This window comes from Octopus bimaculoides, chromosome 10 (assembly GCF_046866305.1).
Source record: "Octopus bimaculoides isolate indiv1 chromosome 10, ASM4686630v1, whole genome shotgun sequence".
NCBI lineage: Eukaryota > Metazoa > Mollusca > Cephalopoda > Octopoda > Octopodidae > Octopus > Octopus bimaculoides.
In genome coordinates this window covers 77,724,939-77,743,027 of record NC_142937.1, presented here as the reverse complement: position 1 = coordinate 77,743,027, position 18,089 = coordinate 77,724,939, and the positions used below count along the sequence as shown (strand labels likewise).

At 42.5% G+C, this 18,089-nt stretch overlaps 1 protein-coding gene and 1 pseudogene across 1 annotated transcript in view; one reads left to right on the top strand and one right to left on the bottom strand.

The window, feature by feature from the left end:
* Positions 1-16,547, top strand: part of LOC106882182 (succinate dehydrogenase [ubiquinone] flavoprotein subunit, mitochondrial) — a 55,763-nt gene extending 39,216 nt beyond the window's left edge. Inside the window, exons 9-16 of the mRNA XM_052971309.2 lie at positions 3,231-3,426; positions 4,957-5,157; positions 7,640-7,732; positions 8,973-9,071; positions 11,305-11,448; positions 13,051-13,158; positions 13,857-13,951; positions 16,335-16,547. Coding sequence (XP_052827269.1) covers positions 3,231-3,426; positions 4,957-5,157; positions 7,640-7,732; positions 8,973-9,071; positions 11,305-11,448; positions 13,051-13,158; positions 13,857-13,943 — 928 coding nt within the window. The 3' untranslated portion in view covers positions 13,944-13,951; positions 16,335-16,547. The remainder of the gene's footprint in view (positions 1-3,230; positions 3,427-4,956; positions 5,158-7,639; positions 7,733-8,972; positions 9,072-11,304; positions 11,449-13,050; positions 13,159-13,856; positions 13,952-16,334) is intronic.
* LOC149133777 (small subunit ribosomal RNA) lies at positions 4-2,775 on the bottom strand (annotated as a pseudogene).
* Positions 16,548-18,089: the final 1,542 nt, after the last annotated feature.

The window sequence follows — 18,089 nt, the reverse complement described above, 5'->3', positions numbered from 1 at the left end:
CGGTAATGATCCTTCCGCAGGTTCACCTACGGAAACCTTGTTACGACTTTTACTTCCTCTAAGCGATCGGGTTCGGTCGTCTTCTCCGGGCCATCAGAGAACGCGCCGACGACGGCGCAGAACGCCGCCGCGCGTAAGCGAACTCGTCGGCCAGATCCGAGGACCTCACCGGACCGTTCGATCGGTAGTAGCGACGGGCGGTGTGTACAAAGGGCAGGGACGTGATCGACGCGGGCTGATGACCTGCGCCTACCGGGAATTCCTCGTTCACGGGGTTGGTTCCAGGCCCCGATCCCTATCACGGGAGGTGGTTCAGAGGTTTCCCGACCCTCTCGGGCCGGGGGAGACGCACCCGCTGATACCTCCAGTGTAGCGCGCGTGCGGCCCCGGACATCTAAGGGCATCACAGATCTGTTATCGCTCCGCCTCGTGCGGCTTTCTGCTGCCCGTCCCTCTAAGAAACGCTGCGTTCGCCAACCGACTGGCCCGGGCGCGACGGCGTGCCGCCGCCGGGCTCGTGCGGGCCGAACCGACCGGGTCACCGCCGCCGCTCCGCAACCGACGCCGCAACCACGCCGCAAACACGCCGCGTGCGAACCGCCATCCCAAACCAACCCGCACACCCCGAGAGGAGCGGAGCACGAAAGGCTGCTAAGAAGGCAGTTGCCGGACGCGGCCGCAGCGCCGGACGCGAAGGAGAGCGGCGGCAACGGCATGCCCGGGCCGCGCGCGGAGCTACCGACGACGGCTTCGGCGCCGCCTCGCTACCGGAAAAGCACTAATCGACGCGCTAGTTAGCAGGCCGGAGTCTCGTTCGTTATCGGAATCAACCAGACGGATCGCTCCACCAACTAAGAACGGCCATGCACCACCACCCACCGAATCGAGAAAGAGCTATCGATCTGTCAATCCTACCGGTGTCCGGACCGGGTGAGTTTTCCCGTGTTGAGTCAAATTAATCCGCAGGCTCCACTCCTGGTGGTGCCCTTCCATCAATTCCTTTTAGTTTCTGTTTTGCAACCATACTCCCCCCGGAACCGACTATGGTTTCCCGCGCAGGCTCCCCGCCGGGTCATCGAAGCGAACGCCGGCGGAGCGCCAGTCGGCATCGTTTACGGTCGGAACTACGATGGTATCTGATCGTCTTCAAACCTCCGACTTTCGCTCTTGATCGAGGAAAACGTGCTTGCCACACGCCGTTGCTGCAGTGCGTCTTGCGACGATCCAAGAATTTCACCTCTAACGTCGCAATACGAGTGGCCCCGATCTCTCCCTTCGATCATTACCTCGTTGTGAACGGGGACCGACGGATGACGCGCGGACGAGGCCATTTTCCATCATTCCATGCTTTTCGTATGCAAGCCGGCGGGGCTCGCTCTGAGCACTCTAATTTTTTCACAGTGAACGTACCGGCCGCCTCGGACACTCGGCGAAGAGCACCCTCGGAGGAACCGTGCGGGCCGAAACGACCGGGAGGTGGACGCGCTACCGAAATGCGTGCGAGCGGCGATACCCCGGGCGACGCTCGATCCCCGTTTGTTTCCCCCGAACACCGCAAACCGCCGCAAGCGACGGAGGAGACGGCGGCGGCGGCAGCAGCGACGACGGCGAGGCCGAAAGATCGCGTGCTGATGCCGACCGACCGAGAGGACGGAAGCGGAGGCTACGGAGGCGGGTGACGGGCTGCCGGAGAGACCGTCGCAGCGACGATGCGCGCAGAGCTCCGCGGCCCGACCGCGCACGCACCGGCGAATAGGGCCGGGAGTGCGAACGGACGACCGAAGCGGATGCACGCGAGGCACGCCCGCGATGGCGCCGTCGCCCCGAACGTGCTGGGGCACGTTTTCGAGACCCGAATTCCGACTACGAGCTTTTCAAACGCAACAATTTTAATATACGCTACCGGAGCTGGAATTACCGCGGCTGCTGGCACCAGACTTGCCCTCCGGTCGATCCTCGTTAACGGATTTGAAGTGTACTCATTTCGATCGCGGGGCCTCGACAGAGTCCAGCGTCGTTATTTTTCGTCACTACCTCCCCGTGCCGGGAGTGGGTAATTTGCACGCCTGCTGCCTTCCTTGGATGTGGTAGCCGTTTCGCATGCTCCCTCTCCCGGAATCGAACCCTGATTCCCCGTTACCCGTTGCCACCACGGTCGGCACTTACCGGGCCGTCGACAGTTGATAGGGCGGACTCGCGGGAAGGCTAGTCGATACTAGCCCGTGCGATCGTACTGACAGTTATCCAGAGTCACCAAAATCGAAGGGGCGTGAAGCCGACGCACGCCTAGACCCACGCGCGCGCAAAGCACGGTGACGGCGGCTGCTGCGACGGCCCGTACGCGTCGGTCTCAGTCTAATATTTGCGCCGCGACCAATGCGGAAGGCCGACTGTATCGTCGCGACCGGCGGCGGCGGGAACTGGCGAGCAGTCCCGGAACCAACCCGGCCGAGCGGGCGCCGGCGACGACCGGCAGCGGCTGGTACGACGCCGAGCACGCGGTGGCGCTGCGGCGACGAAGACCGCTGCTGCTGCCGGAAGCCGTTTTTCGGCACGACGCCCGGGTGCGACCTGCGATCGCGGCTTCGGTTGCATGTATTAGCTCTAGAATTGCCACAGTTATCCACTCTCCTCGCGGTGAGGAATACGGTCCCGAGGATTAGGTCCGGTTCCTGAGCCATTCGTGGTTTCACCATTCGTTTACGGCATGAACTTACACTTGCACGGCTTAAGCTTTGAGACAAGCATATGACTACTGGCAGGATCAACCAGGTATCGTCGTCGTCGTCGCTGTAGTAGCGGTCGGCTGAGAGCGGAAGTCGAGGCGGAAGTCCCGCTGCTGCCATCGCCGCCGCCGCCGCCGCGCGGAGAGCAAACGAAAGCGAAGAGGAGGAGGAGCAGACTGAAAAATCGCGGCCGCCGCTGCTGCGGTGGCCGTTCGTTCGTACGTACGTTACGCGTCCTAATCCGCCGCTCTGCTGTAGCAGCGGAAAAGCGCGCCAGACGGAAGAAAAAGAGTTCGCCGAGTAGAAACGGTTTGCGATCCGACTGCCGCACACCGGGCCGCTGCGGTAGGACGGGCGCCGCGCGTGCTTGTATATCACAGTTCATTCTTATTTTTTGTAGGTTAGATAATTTGTTAGTGAGGGAATGATGTTTGTGGTAGTGCATACAAAAGAAAAAATTGGTTTTTAAAGCTAACATTTTGTGTCACTTTTTTTTCTTTCTAGGGGTGTTGGTCCTGATAAAGACCATGTTTATCTACAGCTTTCTCACTTGCCTGCGGAAGTTCTTCAATCTCGTTTACCAGGAATCTCTGAAACTGCCATGATTTTTGCCGGTGTTGATGTCACACGTGAACCTATTCCTGTTTTACCCACTGTGCATTACAATATGGGAGGTATCCCAACCAACTATAGGGGACAGGTTAGTGATTATTTTAACGTATTTATATTTTTTTTGTTATTTTCTTTTATCTCTTTTTTTAACCTTGTTTTACTCATTGGATTGTGGCCGTGTTGGGGTGGGGAGTATCACCTTGAAGTCCTTAGTCAGACAAATTGACTCTAGTACCTATTTTTTAAGAGTCTGGTACTTATTTTGTGGAACTGCTATATCACAGAGATGTAGACAAACAACCTATCCTTACTCAGTAGGCTTCTGCACAGTTTCTGTCTATTAAATTTACTCACAATACATTGGTCAGCCTGGGGCTATAGTAGAAGCCACGTATCCATGGTTCCTTGCAGTGGGACTGATCCTGAAATCACGTGGCTGCAAAGCAAGCTTCTTAACCACACAGCTATGCCCATACCTAAAAATTCATGACCCAGCAAAATGGTCGATTATTGCTTGTTGATTATGATTGTTGAATGGTCCAATATCATCAAGTATTTAGGTTTTAGGAATTGATGTGCCTTCCAGGAGCAATTTTTCTTTTTTACATTTTGTGTAATAAGAAATGAGAACGAATGCCAAACTCGCAAACCTCTGTTATTCGGAAAGAAATTATTCATGAGATTTTATGCTTCTTAGAGTCAAAGTTTAATATGAACTTGAAATTCTATTTGTATTTCATCATTTCATCATAACATCCACGTTTCCATACTTACATGGGTTTGACAGAGCTTATTGAGGCAGATCTGTGGTTGGATGCCCTTCCTGCCACCAACCCTGGCCTGTTTCCAAGCAAGGTAATATTTCACCATGGCCAGACACACTCTCTCTTAGTATATTGGAAATGAGTGACACTGAAGGATATGGACAGGGACACATGCACACATATGTAAGGCAGTGCTCCAGCATGGCTGCAGTCAAATGACTGAAACAAGTAAAATAATATATGTCATCATTTAATAGCCATTATCCATGCTGGTGTAGGTTGGACGGTTTGACCAGAGCTAGCAAATCCAGTCTGATTTGGCATGGTTTCTTCTGCTGGATGCCCTTTCTAATGGCAACCATGTTGGGTGCTTTTACATGGCACTGCACAGGTGGTCTTATGTGGCCCTGTCACAAGTACTTTACACCACTAGCAGGATTGGTCTTGACACTTCTGCTGCGGGGTACGGACCTTCTTGAGTACAGCCTCTCTCTCTCTCTGTCTGTGTCTCTCTTTCTCTCTCTTTCTCTCTCTCTCTCTCTCTCTCTCTCTCTCTCTACAAACACATGCATGTATGATGGACTTCTTTAAGTTTCTGTCTACCAAATCCATTCACAAGGCTTTGCTTTGTCTGGGGCCAGAGCGCAAGACAATTGCCCGGGGTACCTCACAATGGTATTGAACTTGGAACTATGTTGTTAGAAAGCAAACTTCTTACCACACAGCCATACTTGTACCTATCTTGAATTATTTCCATTTTGTCTTCTGTGCTTTGTATTTCATATTTGACCATTAAAAAATTTGTGTGTGTGTTATATGTTTATATTATTTGTTTATGCTTTTCCCATAAATAGGTTATTACATACAGACCAGAAACTGGAGATGTTGTTGTTCCTGGTCTCTACGCATGTGGAGAATCTGCTTGTGCATCTGTCCATGGAGCTAACCGCCTTGGAGCTAATTCATTGCTGGATTTGGTTGTGTTTGGTAGAGCATGTGCCAACACCATAGCTGAAGAGAATAAACCAGGAGAAACCATCGGAAAGATTTCTCAGGTGTGTTGAATTTTTGCTTGCATTAACAGTTTGTGTCTTTAGTTGTTTTGCTCAGGTCAGCCCTGTTTGAGTACCGTAATCAGATGTCTTTCAGTTTTGACCACCCTTTCTGCATCCAAGCTGCAAGATAATGCATGATTAATTCAAAACAATGTGAATAAATATGTGTTACATTAGACAAAATAATATGAATGCTAAAGAGTTAAAGACATGTCATTTGATGGCAGTTTGGCTGCTATTTTTAGCAGGTCAAATGAGAGAAGAAAGGTCTGTCTTGTTGGAAACTGGGTTTTAAATATGATTTAAATCATCAATGTTGAACTAAATACCAGTGAATTTGAACTTCTGATCCATGAGTTGGTAGAAGTTTTGTACTTGGTCATTCTGGATATTTTCTCATTTATTTTCTATAACAACTACAGTCTTCGATTGTTTGCTTGTTACTTTTTAAATTCTGGATTTGCTGTAATTAGTTAATTTACATGTCATCATCATCATCGTTTAACGTCCGCTTTCCATGCTAGCATGGGTTGGACAACGTAGGTTATTATTTTAAAAAAATTTAATCTTAGTAACCTTGATTACTAATGAAATGCGACATGAGATTCCTTCTACTTAATAAGGTGGCTTGTGCCTTTAATAACGCTGTGGAGGATGTTGCAGTGACTGTAGAATGGAATTGAAAAACTGTGATATACTTTATATTTTCTGTTATTGTCTTGGTTGTTTAGCCTCCAGTCAACTCCGATCAAGTAGACCTAAGGCAGACCTAAGTAGTTGATTGAATGATTTAGTGCAACCCACACCACAGATCTGTTTTCAGATTTGCCATGCCTCTACCTAGCTAAGCACTGTATTGCACTCACTGGCATGCAGTGGGTCACCCTTTGTGGGTGCAGTATGGCAGTCATAATGTGCTGTAATTTCTCTACACTTCAGTCTATATCTGTATTACCTGTAAATGCTTCTGTTGGTCACAGCAGAGGTAGACAAGGTGGAATCAGTCAGTGCCCAGCAGTTTCTTTTCTCTTCAGCAACTGCTTTTCTTTTTTAGTGTGCAGTGATGTTGCCCAATAATCTTGGACATTAACCCTTTAGCCATATCCAATCCAGTGCAGACTTGCTAAATCTGGCCCCTCATACATACTCTGTGGTTTCATTCTAAAAATATACAATCACATCATCGACATCTTGAAGCTACGAGATAAAGCATGATTAATTCAAAACAATGTGAATAAATAAGCATTACCTTCGTCAGAGTAATCTGAATGCTAAAGGGTTTAAAGATTACCGTATATACTCTAGTAATAGTTGATCTCATGTAAAAGTCAACCTCCTGTTTTTGGCCAAAATATTGGGAGTTTTCCATAGACCCCGTATAAAAGTCGACCCTAATATTTCATGAACAACAGGACAACATTGGTGGGCCAAGGTATCATATTATCCTGTACATAGAAATAACGCTGTTACAAAATTGTGTGGCTACCTGACTTTAGCCTGCTCTATAGGTGGAATGTTTGGTGCTTATAATGGAATGCTCAGTGCTTATTGCAAAACACCATTTAATAGCGAGCACTACACATCTGTTGATGGGTGCTACATTACCATTACTAAAATGTATGCACAGGATATGCTGCAAGCCTGCATACATCTTGAAGCACAATAAACACATGTATCATACACTTGTTTACATGGTGAGAAAATAGGGTGTTTCACAGACAGCACTATTGGCGAACACTGGCAAATACCACTGTCTGAATTTGTACAAAGGCATGACTTTGGTAAGCCTAAAAACATTCAATTAATCACTAGATCAGTAGTTCCCATGCAACCTTTATATTTTCCTTATCTCCAAATACAATAAACACATGCATCATACACTCATTGTTTACATGGTGAGAAACATGTTTCACAGACAGCACTATCGGCGGACAACAGCAAACACCACTGTATGAATTCATATAGAGGCATGACTTCAGTAAGCCTAAAAACATTTATTTAATCACTAGATCAGTGGTTTCCAAACTTTTTTTTGCTGTGGAATCCTTTGACATCATTTCTAAAACCGTGGAACTCCTGATAACTTTCAGGGAACCCTGGGGTTTTGTAGAACACATTTTGGGAATCCCTACTCCAGATTAACAGCTCTGCATCACATTATGGACATTTACTGGTAACTGCACATAAGAACTTTGTGGTTTTGTTTTTGGGTTTTGTTATTTACTTGGACGTGTGTTTTGATGCATAGAATTGGTAATATTACTGTATTTCATTGTGTTTTTGTTTTATTCGCTTAGACATCAGTTGGGCTTCTGCTGTTAATATGGTACTTCAGATACTAGTTTGAATTTCAGCCCCTCAAAAGTCGACCCCATAAATTTGACCCTAAAAAATGGTCAAAAAAATTCGTCTTTTACACAAGTATATATGGTAGTTGAAATTATTGCATTAATTATTAATTTTCTTCAAATTATTTTTGCAGAATGCTGGTGAAGCGTCTGTTGCCAATCTTGACAAACTGCGCCATGCCAATGGAAGTATCTCAACAGCAGACTTGCGTCTGAAGATGCAAAAGGTATGAATATGAATTTGTTCCAGGTCAGCTGTGACTCAGCAGACCTATGGTTAAAGGCTTTCCGGTCATGACTTCCTTGTCCACCTATAAGTACATTGTATATCAAGGACTACATTACCCAATGTGTCCCTCCCTTTTGATGATGTTAGGGTGTAATTTGATGAACATTTGGTTAGTATTTTTGACAAAACAAATGACCATGTAGAGCAGTGGTTCTCAACAGAGATTCAAGCTTAGACTCCAATGTGTTTACAGGGAATTGATTCTGCAAGATGAAGAAAGGCTATAAGAGAGATCTAGTTGTGCAGGTATAGAGGCAATTACCTCGATACCTTACCTGAAAACCTGCTGTGGTAAAAATATGGGCAAGGAAGGAACTGTAGTTCTAGTCTAAATACTTGCAATAGTGAACCTTTCTTAAAAGCACTTAAGGACCAAATAATGGGGTTAAACCAGGCAGTATGTTAGGCCTTCCACCCATGTGCTAAATATTGCATTTAGCTTTGAGACTTGTGTGAGATTTTCTGTAATATATGGCAACTTTATAAGGGGCCAGTGAATGTAGATGATCTTGTAGTGGTGATTCAAAACCAAATTGCTAGGTAGCCAAGTAGATGTCACGATCAAACCACTGTGCTTTCAAATGATTAATCTATTAAGTGACCAGTCAGCATCAAACCATCACATGATTTGATTTTCTGGAACTTTCTCATTGTGCCTTATATAAAGGTGGTTTCTGGTGGTAATCGCGGACTGTTGAGGCCGCTATATGTTGTCGCCATTTCCATCACCACATCCAGCTGATTATGGCAGATTGTAGACAAAAATTTTCGTCACCATGAATATAGCACAATTACTTTCCAGTTGTGGTAAGTCAGTCACAGATTGCTATATCAGTTAACTTGTCATAGGTCCTAAGCAATACGTTTCTCCCAGTGTCTAATCATTGTTGTTTGTATTTGTAAAAGACCAACAGAAAAAAAAACTATGTGCAGTAATAAAATAAAACCTTATTTGTGTGTGTTAAGCTTCATGTCAGCTCTGATCAATGAAACCCAACTTTTATTTCAGACATTGTATATCCAGAACCACAACCACAGTGTCCAATGTAATTTTTTTTCGTGTGCAAGATGGTAGAGTGCGATTTGAAGGAAATTTGACTGGTATTTTTAAGAGAGTGAGCTACCATGTAGCATCTACCTTGTTTCGGAGTCATTCATATTGGTGTTCTGTGTTTCAGGCCATGCAGTCTCATGCTGCAGTATTCCGAGAAGGTGATACTCTGAAGAAAGGTTGTGATGTGATGGATGGCATTTATACTGAAATGAATGATCTAAAAGTGAGTATTTTTCAGCTTCTTACTATTTGTTCTGTTCTGTTTTGTGTTCAGCATGTCTCTAGGTGTGGCAGTTGAAGTAACTATGATGATTTGCCATGGGTGGGTAAAGTATTGGGTTCTCAGATCATGCAGTGTAAGTTTTAATCGTGTATCATTTCAGACCCCAAGTTGTAGCACTGATGGTGTCCTCTGCATTCGACAAGCCTCTGCCTTTTTCTCTTGGTAAATAGAGCCTGTCAATATTACTTTTAGAGTAAGAAGGCAGTGAATTGGTAGAATCATTACTGCACTGGAAAAACTGCTTAGTGACATTTCTTCTGACTGCACATTTTGAGTTCAAATGTCACCAGGGTCGATTTTAGCTTTTATTCTTTCAGGGTCAATAAAATAAGTACCAGTTGAGTATTGGGTTCACGTAATCAACTCGTCTCCTTGCCCCAAATTTCTGGCCTTGTGCCAAAATTTGAAAGAATTTGATGCCAGTATTACTTTTAGAGTGGTGTGTGTTATGCATTTGGAACAGCCTTCTAGTTTCTTGTACCTAATTGCTGTGGCTTTGTCTTTCCACTTAAAAAAAAAAAACCCAAAAATCAACAAAAACACCAGAGTATTTCAACAATGACATGGTCTTCATATTGATTACCTTAATGACTTGGCTTCCATTAAAAGGTGACGATCTGGCAGAATTGTAAGCATACTGAACAAAATGCATAGCAGCATTTCTTCTGGTTTTATCAGGTCAATTTTGCTTTTCATCCGTATGGAATCAATGAAATAAATACCTATGAAGCACTGGGGTTGTGATGTAATTGAATCACTTCCTCCCAATCAAAATTTCAGGCCTTGTGCCTTCAGTAAAACTATAAATATATATATATTCCCTCCTTTTAGTTTAGTTTCAAGCACCTCTGTAACCTTTCTCTTGTCTTCTTTGGAAGCTTCCCTCATTTTCTTTTCCATTACCTCACAATCTTGCAGTACCTCAAGGTACATGTATCTTTCATTCTCATTCTGTGATCGAATAATATTGTCTTATGGTATGGATTGGATATGTCTTTCAGTCTCTCATCCCTTGTTGCAGACTTTATCATTGGCCATACACTAGCAACAGACAAAAAAACCCCACTCAACTCCATTGCTCTGTGTTGTTGTTGAGTCCCAAGTCAGTCTCTGATCAACTAGATCTATGATTAAAGACATTCTAACCATGGCCATTTCATCTTTCCCGATAACATTATCTAATATGTTCTTCCATTTTTTTAAAGATATTAGGGCAGGGTTTGAGAGCCATTTAACTGTTGTTTCTTGTAAGTCAAATAAGCATGTAGAGTGTTCTCTCATTGGCTTGCTTTGATTCTCTTATTAGTAATATTTATTTGCATATCTCACTATCTGACTCCCCTAAATGTGAGTAACTACCTTTCTCCTCTACAACATGAACTTGCTCTGCACTAATTTCTTCTCTCATATCTTAACCACGCTCATCTAACATAAGAATGCACTCCTCCCATTCCTCAGGCTTTGTAGATTTACAAACTGCATGGCAACCTCAGTAGTGCCAGTGGCATGTAAAAAGCACCCAGCACTCACTGTCAAGTGGTTGGTACTAGGATGGAGATCGAGCCGTAGAAACGATGCCGAAACAAACATTAGAACATGATACAGTCTTTGGATCAATCTAATCTTTGTCAAACTGCATGGAACATTGATGTTGAATTCTGATGATATCTGTATTTCATAAGTTTTATCTCCTTTACTCAATCATTAAAGAAAATAGTTTTGCTGTAGAGAATCTCTTCACTTGAGCCAGTGGATGACCAACTGTTCTTGGACCCCAATGCCTTTTGGCAGCTTGTGGATCAGAGAGAACATTCTAAAATTTCTTCATGACTAAAAGTTTCAAAATGATGGATGATGGTGATACACATTTATTAGGATTAGTTATTTGATCATCTGGAAATGTTTCTAAAGCCTCAAGTCTTCTCGGAGAAGGCAGCTAAGAAAATCTCTTGTTAACCAGTGCTCACCTGGTGTTACAAGTAACTTGGTAACTAATTCATATCACATACAATTATAATATCCATGTCCACATGCACACACACAGTCACACACACACACACTCTCTCCCTCTCTATGTGTATCTGTCTCTCTCACTCTCTTTCCTAGCATTTGCTTTTCGCATGTCTATGTAGGAGTAACTTGTTATAATCAAAATAATTATTTTCTTCTCCAGGTGAGTGATCGTGGATTGGTTTGGAATACAGATCTCATTGAGACTTTAGAACTACAAAATCTCATGTTAAATGCTGTGCAGGCTATCCATGCTGCCGAAAATAGGAAAGAATCTCGTGGGGCTCATGCCAGGGAGGACTTTAAGGCAAGTACTGTTGTACATTGTAAATTACTCTTTCTTGTTCTACTTGTTAAAAGATAAGGTTTTGTATCATTAAAAAAGAGCCCAGTTCAACTGCTGCTATTGATGATTGTTGTGGTTAAGACATTTGTTTTGCAATCACCTGGTTTTAGGTTCATTCCCACTGTATGGCACCTTGGGCAAATGTCTTCTATAGCCCTGGGCCAGTCCGTGCCCTGCAAGTGAATTTGGTAGGCGCAAACTGTGTAGCAGCTTGTTGTGTGTGTATCTATATGTATATACTAAATATTAATATAATCAACTGGGCACAATGTAATACCATAAAGGAAAGGAAAAATTTAATTCTCACTAAATGTACTGGGGGTACCAAAGCACCTACATTGTTAGAAATAAGAGTTTTGCTAGCAGTGTAGGTGCTTCGGCACCCTCAGCCACATTTAGTGACAATTAAATAAGTGTGTGTGTGTGTGTGTGTGTGTCCCACCACCACTTGGACAACTGGTGTTTGTTTATGTTCTTACAACAAAGTGGTTTGGCAAAAGAGATTGCTGGAATAAGCAGCTTTCTTAAAAAATAGTATTGATTTGATCAACTAAACACTTCAAGGCAGTATCCTAGCATGGCTGCAGTCCAATGAGTGAAACAAGTAAAAGATAAAAGATGTGTTTCGGCTTGCGAAGACCTGTTGGGGCAAGCAAAAGCGAAATCGTGATGGCACCTGAACCAGTGGAGCACTAAGAGCACCGTCTGAGCGTGATCGTTGCCAGAGCAGCTGTCTGGCTTCCATGCTGGCGGCACGTAAATAGCACCATTTGAGCGTGATCGTTACCAGCGTCACCTTCCTAGCCCTTGTGCTGGTGGCACGTGAAAAGACATTCGAATCGAAATCGTTGCCAGTGTCGCTGGACTGGCTCCTGTGCATGTGGCACATAAAATACACCATTTCGAGTGTGGCCATTGCCAGTACCGCCTGACTGGCCTTTGTGCCAGTGGCACTTAAAAGCACCCACTACACTCTCGGAGTGGTTGGCATTAGGAAGGGCATCCAGCTGTAGAAACTCTGCCACATCAGATTGGAGCTTGGTGTAGCCACCTGGTTCACCAGTCCCATGTCAAATCGTCCAACCCATGCTAGCATGGAAAGCGGACGTTAAACGATGATGATGATGATATATATATATACACATATACACATATAAATATGGCCTAGTGGTTAGTGTTGCAGTCATGATCATGATTTCAATTCCTAGACCGAGTGGTGCATTGTGTTCTTGAGCAAGACACCTCATCTCACGCTGCTCTGCGATCACTTCAACACTTGACGTGTGGTACACTGTGCACCTGTTCAGACAACATTGATTTGATACAGAGAGTGAGCTAATGGACGGTATGGGCATTTGATCTCTATAAACAAATCATTTGTGCAGGTCGTTCGACCAAAGCTGAATGCTCATACGTCATCTTCGAGAGAGTTCATCATGTATGTATATATATATATTGAAATGGAGTTTGATTACTTGAAATTCTTGACTTGTTTTACACATAACTCATGTATGAAATGAAAGTTTTTATTTATTTCCGTTGCTCTCCATTTTCACTGAGCAGGACCGAGTGGATGAATTCGACTACAGTAAATCTGTTGAAGGACAAGAGAAGAAATCTGAACATTGGAGAAAGCATACCGTCAGTTATTGTGATCCTGAAACAGGGAAAGTAAGTTGACCTTTATTTTGGACATCACAATCCTACATTGTTTTTCTGCTCCTTTCCTTTTCAAGTTCGGTGAGAAAGGATGTTAAGAGATACTATTTTTGTGTTAAGAGAGTAAAGTGAGTTAACCCTTTCTTTAACCATGAAATTAAATTTCATGGTTATTTCTGTAATGACATTGAATTGTTAAATAGCTATCAAAAAATGAAATTGGTATTTTCTGCAACTCACAATACCACAATAAACTTGACAGACGTGGCTGTGTGGTAAGAAGCTTGCTTCCCAACCGCATGGTTACAGGTTCAGTCCCACTGCATGGCACCACGGGTAGGTGTCTTCTACTATAGCCTGAATGACATTGTAGGGTAGGTGTGAGGAGCCAGATCTGGCAAGTTTGAACATAAAAACAGGTAGAATATTTTTGGCTGGATAGCTGTTTAGAATGCTGATGATCTCAGTGTATTTGTCTGTTATAAACACTACTTCCATTTTAACAGACTGAAATTTTACTGGAGGGTTTCCTCTGTTAAGATACATACATACATGTATACATTCACACTCTCACAGATATACACATACCTGCATACAGCATTAAACAGTCAATATTAGCGTTTTCAGTTTATATATGACTATATGACTTATGGTTTTGATTTTTCAAAATTGTATTTTTACATTCTTTGTTGTTTGTTTCATTTTGAAAGGTTGAACTTCTCTACAGACCTGTAATTGATGACACACTAAAACCAGAAGACTGTCCACATGTCAAGCCAGCAATTCGTTCTTATTAAGTTATTTTGTAAGTTTCTTTTACTCAACTGCTTTATTTACACCTCTTTGTCATTTTCAGTTTCATATTTAATCCCTAAGGTGCAGAGATCAGATTAAAGCCACATACCACAGCAGTGACTTCACTAGTGTGCTGTCTGTCCTCTTTTAAAGTGCATCCACCACATCAAACCTGCCAGTGTAGGGGAGGGCTGTAAAGGTTATGGGTGATGCTAGCTTTTCTTTTAAAATTGAAAAAAAAAAGAAAAACTGTAGCTATAGGCATTAGCATTAGGAGGAGCATCCAACCATAGAAACCATGCCAAATCAGACTGGAACCTGGTGCAGCTATCTGGTTTACCAGTTTGTCAGACCATCCAACCCATGCCAGCATGGAAAGTGAATATTAAGTGATGATGATTATGAAGCATGGCTGTGTGGTAAGAAGTTTGCTTCCCCACCACATGGTTCTGGAGTCAGTCCCACTGCATAGTACCTTGGGCAAGTGTCTTCTACTATTGCCTTGTGCTGGCCTAAGCCATGTGAATGGATTTGGTAGACGGAAACTGAAAGAAGCCTGTCATGCATATATATATATATATGTGTTTGTGTGTTTGTGTCTTTCTGTTGGTGTGTCTATGTCCCTGTAACTTGGGGGCTTGGCAAAAGAGACTGATAGAATAAGTACCAGGCTTTAAAAAAAATATACGGTGGTGGGGGGGGGGGTCACTTCCTTTGTTCTTCAAGGTGGTTCTCCAGCATGGCCACAGTCTAATGACTGAAACAAGTAAAAGATATTGAAAACTTCCAGAACAAATCCAAATGGTTGATAAAAGAAGGATGTTAAGATTCATCTTTTGGAAGAGATAAAATAGTTGTTTTTATTGAATCATTCTGGAATCAGTAACTGTTAATCTCAGAATTCTCAGGAGTACAACACAATGGCTGTTATGTGTATGTTTGTGTTAATATTTGACCTCATGGCTATTTGATCAAAAGTTATCCTCTTAACCTCACAAGAGTTGGCATTTTATAGCATCAAGTTTCATAAAATTTTTTGAATAAGTTTTTTGGTCCACTGGAATCTCCTGGTATACAAGTCAATGAGGGTAAAAGGGTAAAGACCCTCCCCCCCACTTCAATCATGAACCTCTATGGGATTGCACCTAGAAAGTTTCCCTCCGAGGCACAAGTCTGGGCAAGGTTGTTTATGGAAGACTAGCAGTCGCCCATACATATCAGTCTCAACTCTCCACGCCACTGATGTTATCCAAGGGAAACGCAAGGACCAATACAGTTTGGCACCAGTGATGTTGTGACTCATTTCTACTGCTGAATGCACTGAAGCAATGTGAGATAGTGTCTTGTTCAAGAACACAAAACACAGCCCTCTCCGGGATTCGAACTCACTACCTCATGATTGTGAGCCTGATGCTGTAACCACTGAGCCATGTGCTTCACACCAACGTAGTATATAGTGTAAGCATCAAAACATAATCAAATGTTTCCAAATCTTACAGCATTTCACAGTGGAATATTTGGTCTTCCATATCATCTTGGTGTATAAGTTGATCTATCTTTTTGACTGTAAATTTTAGTCTGAAAAATTTGACTTGTGTGCTGGAAAATTCGATACATATTTAACTAAATGACACCATGTCGGTTATGATGACGAGTGTTCCAATCAATCCTATAAACGGAACAGCCTGCTCATGAAATTAACGTGAAAGTGGCTGAGCACTCCACAGACATGCATACCTTTAACGTACAAAGCTGTTTCCTTCGAATTACAGGTACAACTCATTTTTGCCAGCTGAGTGGATGAGAGCAACGTGAAATAAAGTGCCTTGATCAAGGGCACAGCACACCACCGGGAATTGAACTTATGACCTTAAGCCAAATACCCTAACTAATAAGCCACTTGCTTTCACAAATTTTTAAATGTTGGTCTGAAAAATTTGACTTGTGTACTGGAAAACTTCACACACACATACACACACACACACACAATGTGTTTTCTTGCCTACAAGTCGACATACTATATTTTGCAAACATCCAAACATTGTCACCAACTTTCAAAATCCTACTGCATTTCACAATGGCATATTTGGTCTTCAGTATCATTTTGGTGTATAGGTCAGCCACTTTTTTTGGTTATAAATGTTGGTTTTAAAAATTTGACTTGTATGCTGAAAAATAATTTAATTTCTCCTAACAAACACTGAGTTGAAATTCTACTTGGGTAAACTTTGTATTTCGTCCTTACAAAGTTGATAAAATAAGTACCAGTTAACTACGGAAATCAAAACATTTTCGAAAATTTCTGACCTTGTGCCAGTATTAGAGATCATTGTTTGTTATTTTAGTTGTTGTTTCACATTATAATTCTTGTAATATTTGCTTTATTATTGCAGCTAGAAAACCTAGGAACCTTAGCGTCGGCCACCTCTTTTAGACGTTACCTACAGCTGTCACAGATATATTTATGGTTTCTGGATATCTTCGTCCTTTTCTGACAACTGGAAAGAAACTTATATAAACATGCACACATACAGACACACATGTATGTTGATAGATAGATACATACATATAATTAAATAAAATAATCACATCCACTTTGGAGAACATTCTGGGTTTACCCAGTCTTGTATAGATATTAAAATGTTTTTTTAAAAAAGTTTTTTTATTTTATTATTATTATTATTATTATTATTATTATTGTTGTTATTATTATTATTATTATTATTATTATTATTATTATTATTATTATTATTATTATTATTATTATTATTATTATTATTATTATTATTAAGGCAGCAAGCTGGCAGAATTGTTAGCATGCCAGGTGAAATGCTCAGTGGTATTTCTCGTCTGTCACTACTTTCTGAGTCCAAATTCTGCCGAGGTTGACTTTACCTTTCATCCTTTTGGGGGTCGATAAAATAAGTACCAGTTGAACACGGGTCGGCATAATCGACTACTTCCCTCCCTCAAGATTTCAGGCCTTGTGCCTTCAGTAGAAAGGATTATTATTATTATTATTATTATTATTATTGCTTTTTGCCAAATAAGATGTCTTACCTTTTTATCCTTAAGTTTAAAAATATTTTGTCTTTTCTATTAGTGATAAATTGTGTTATTCATTGTTGTAGAACCAATCACAACTGTAAATGACTAGTCGTTTCCTCTGATTTTTGTTCCCTTGGAGCCAAAATTTGAGATCTTTCTGAAACTTTTTATTTTGAACACAATATTAGACTGTAGCCAGAGGGGTCAGTGTGGGGCGCTTTGAGAGGAAAATGGAACTATTTGTATGAATGTTTTCCTCCTGCGATAGGCCAAAGTTAAAATATTAATACCCACCCCACCTCTGTAACAAGTGTCAGCCTCAACAACCGTAACGATAACAAGTACAATTACACACCAAATGAAAAGTACTACAGTAGCAGAATGACAAAAACAACTCTGCTGTTGCCACAAACACTACAACTCATTAAAATAGATTAAATGATGAACTATTAACAGAATTTGGGATCTTCTCTCAAATAATGAGATCTGAAGACTTCTAAGTGGAGCCTTCAAGTAATCCCTGAACGCTATGTAAACCAGATTGTTTTTCAACCAAAAGTAAATAGATTCTCTCACCATTTTCCTGCTGCCATGGTAGTATTCAGTGGAAAATGGTACTTATAGTACATCTGACATTTAACAAACGGCCTCAGGTTACTGGATAATAGATATTGCGAGGCCTGGATGCATGCTCTCATGCCCATCAGTATATGCTTCTCTTAGTCGGTCTAGAAAAGCCTGGATTTCGAAGTACTGATATACTTCCTAGATCTGGATGATACGTTGGTGGTCCTGGAAGTGAGCTGTAGTGAAGGCATGCCTTCAGACTTGTAGCTATCTATTATCCCTTTTAAAGGAATGCGACTTGGACCAGGGCAGAGATGAATCCGTATGAGCCAGTGGGCTTGCGGTTTGGTACTTCGAGAAGCAAGACCAGATTGTTCATCCAGCGTCGTTGGCCAATGGATGAATGGTTCGGTTTCGTCGATTGGAGTCTCGTTTGGACCAGACCTCGAGTGACATTATGAACAGGGTGATCAGTTTCACCCCGAAATGGGGCCCGAGAGGACGATAACATTGAAAGGTCTGGTAGAAGTTAT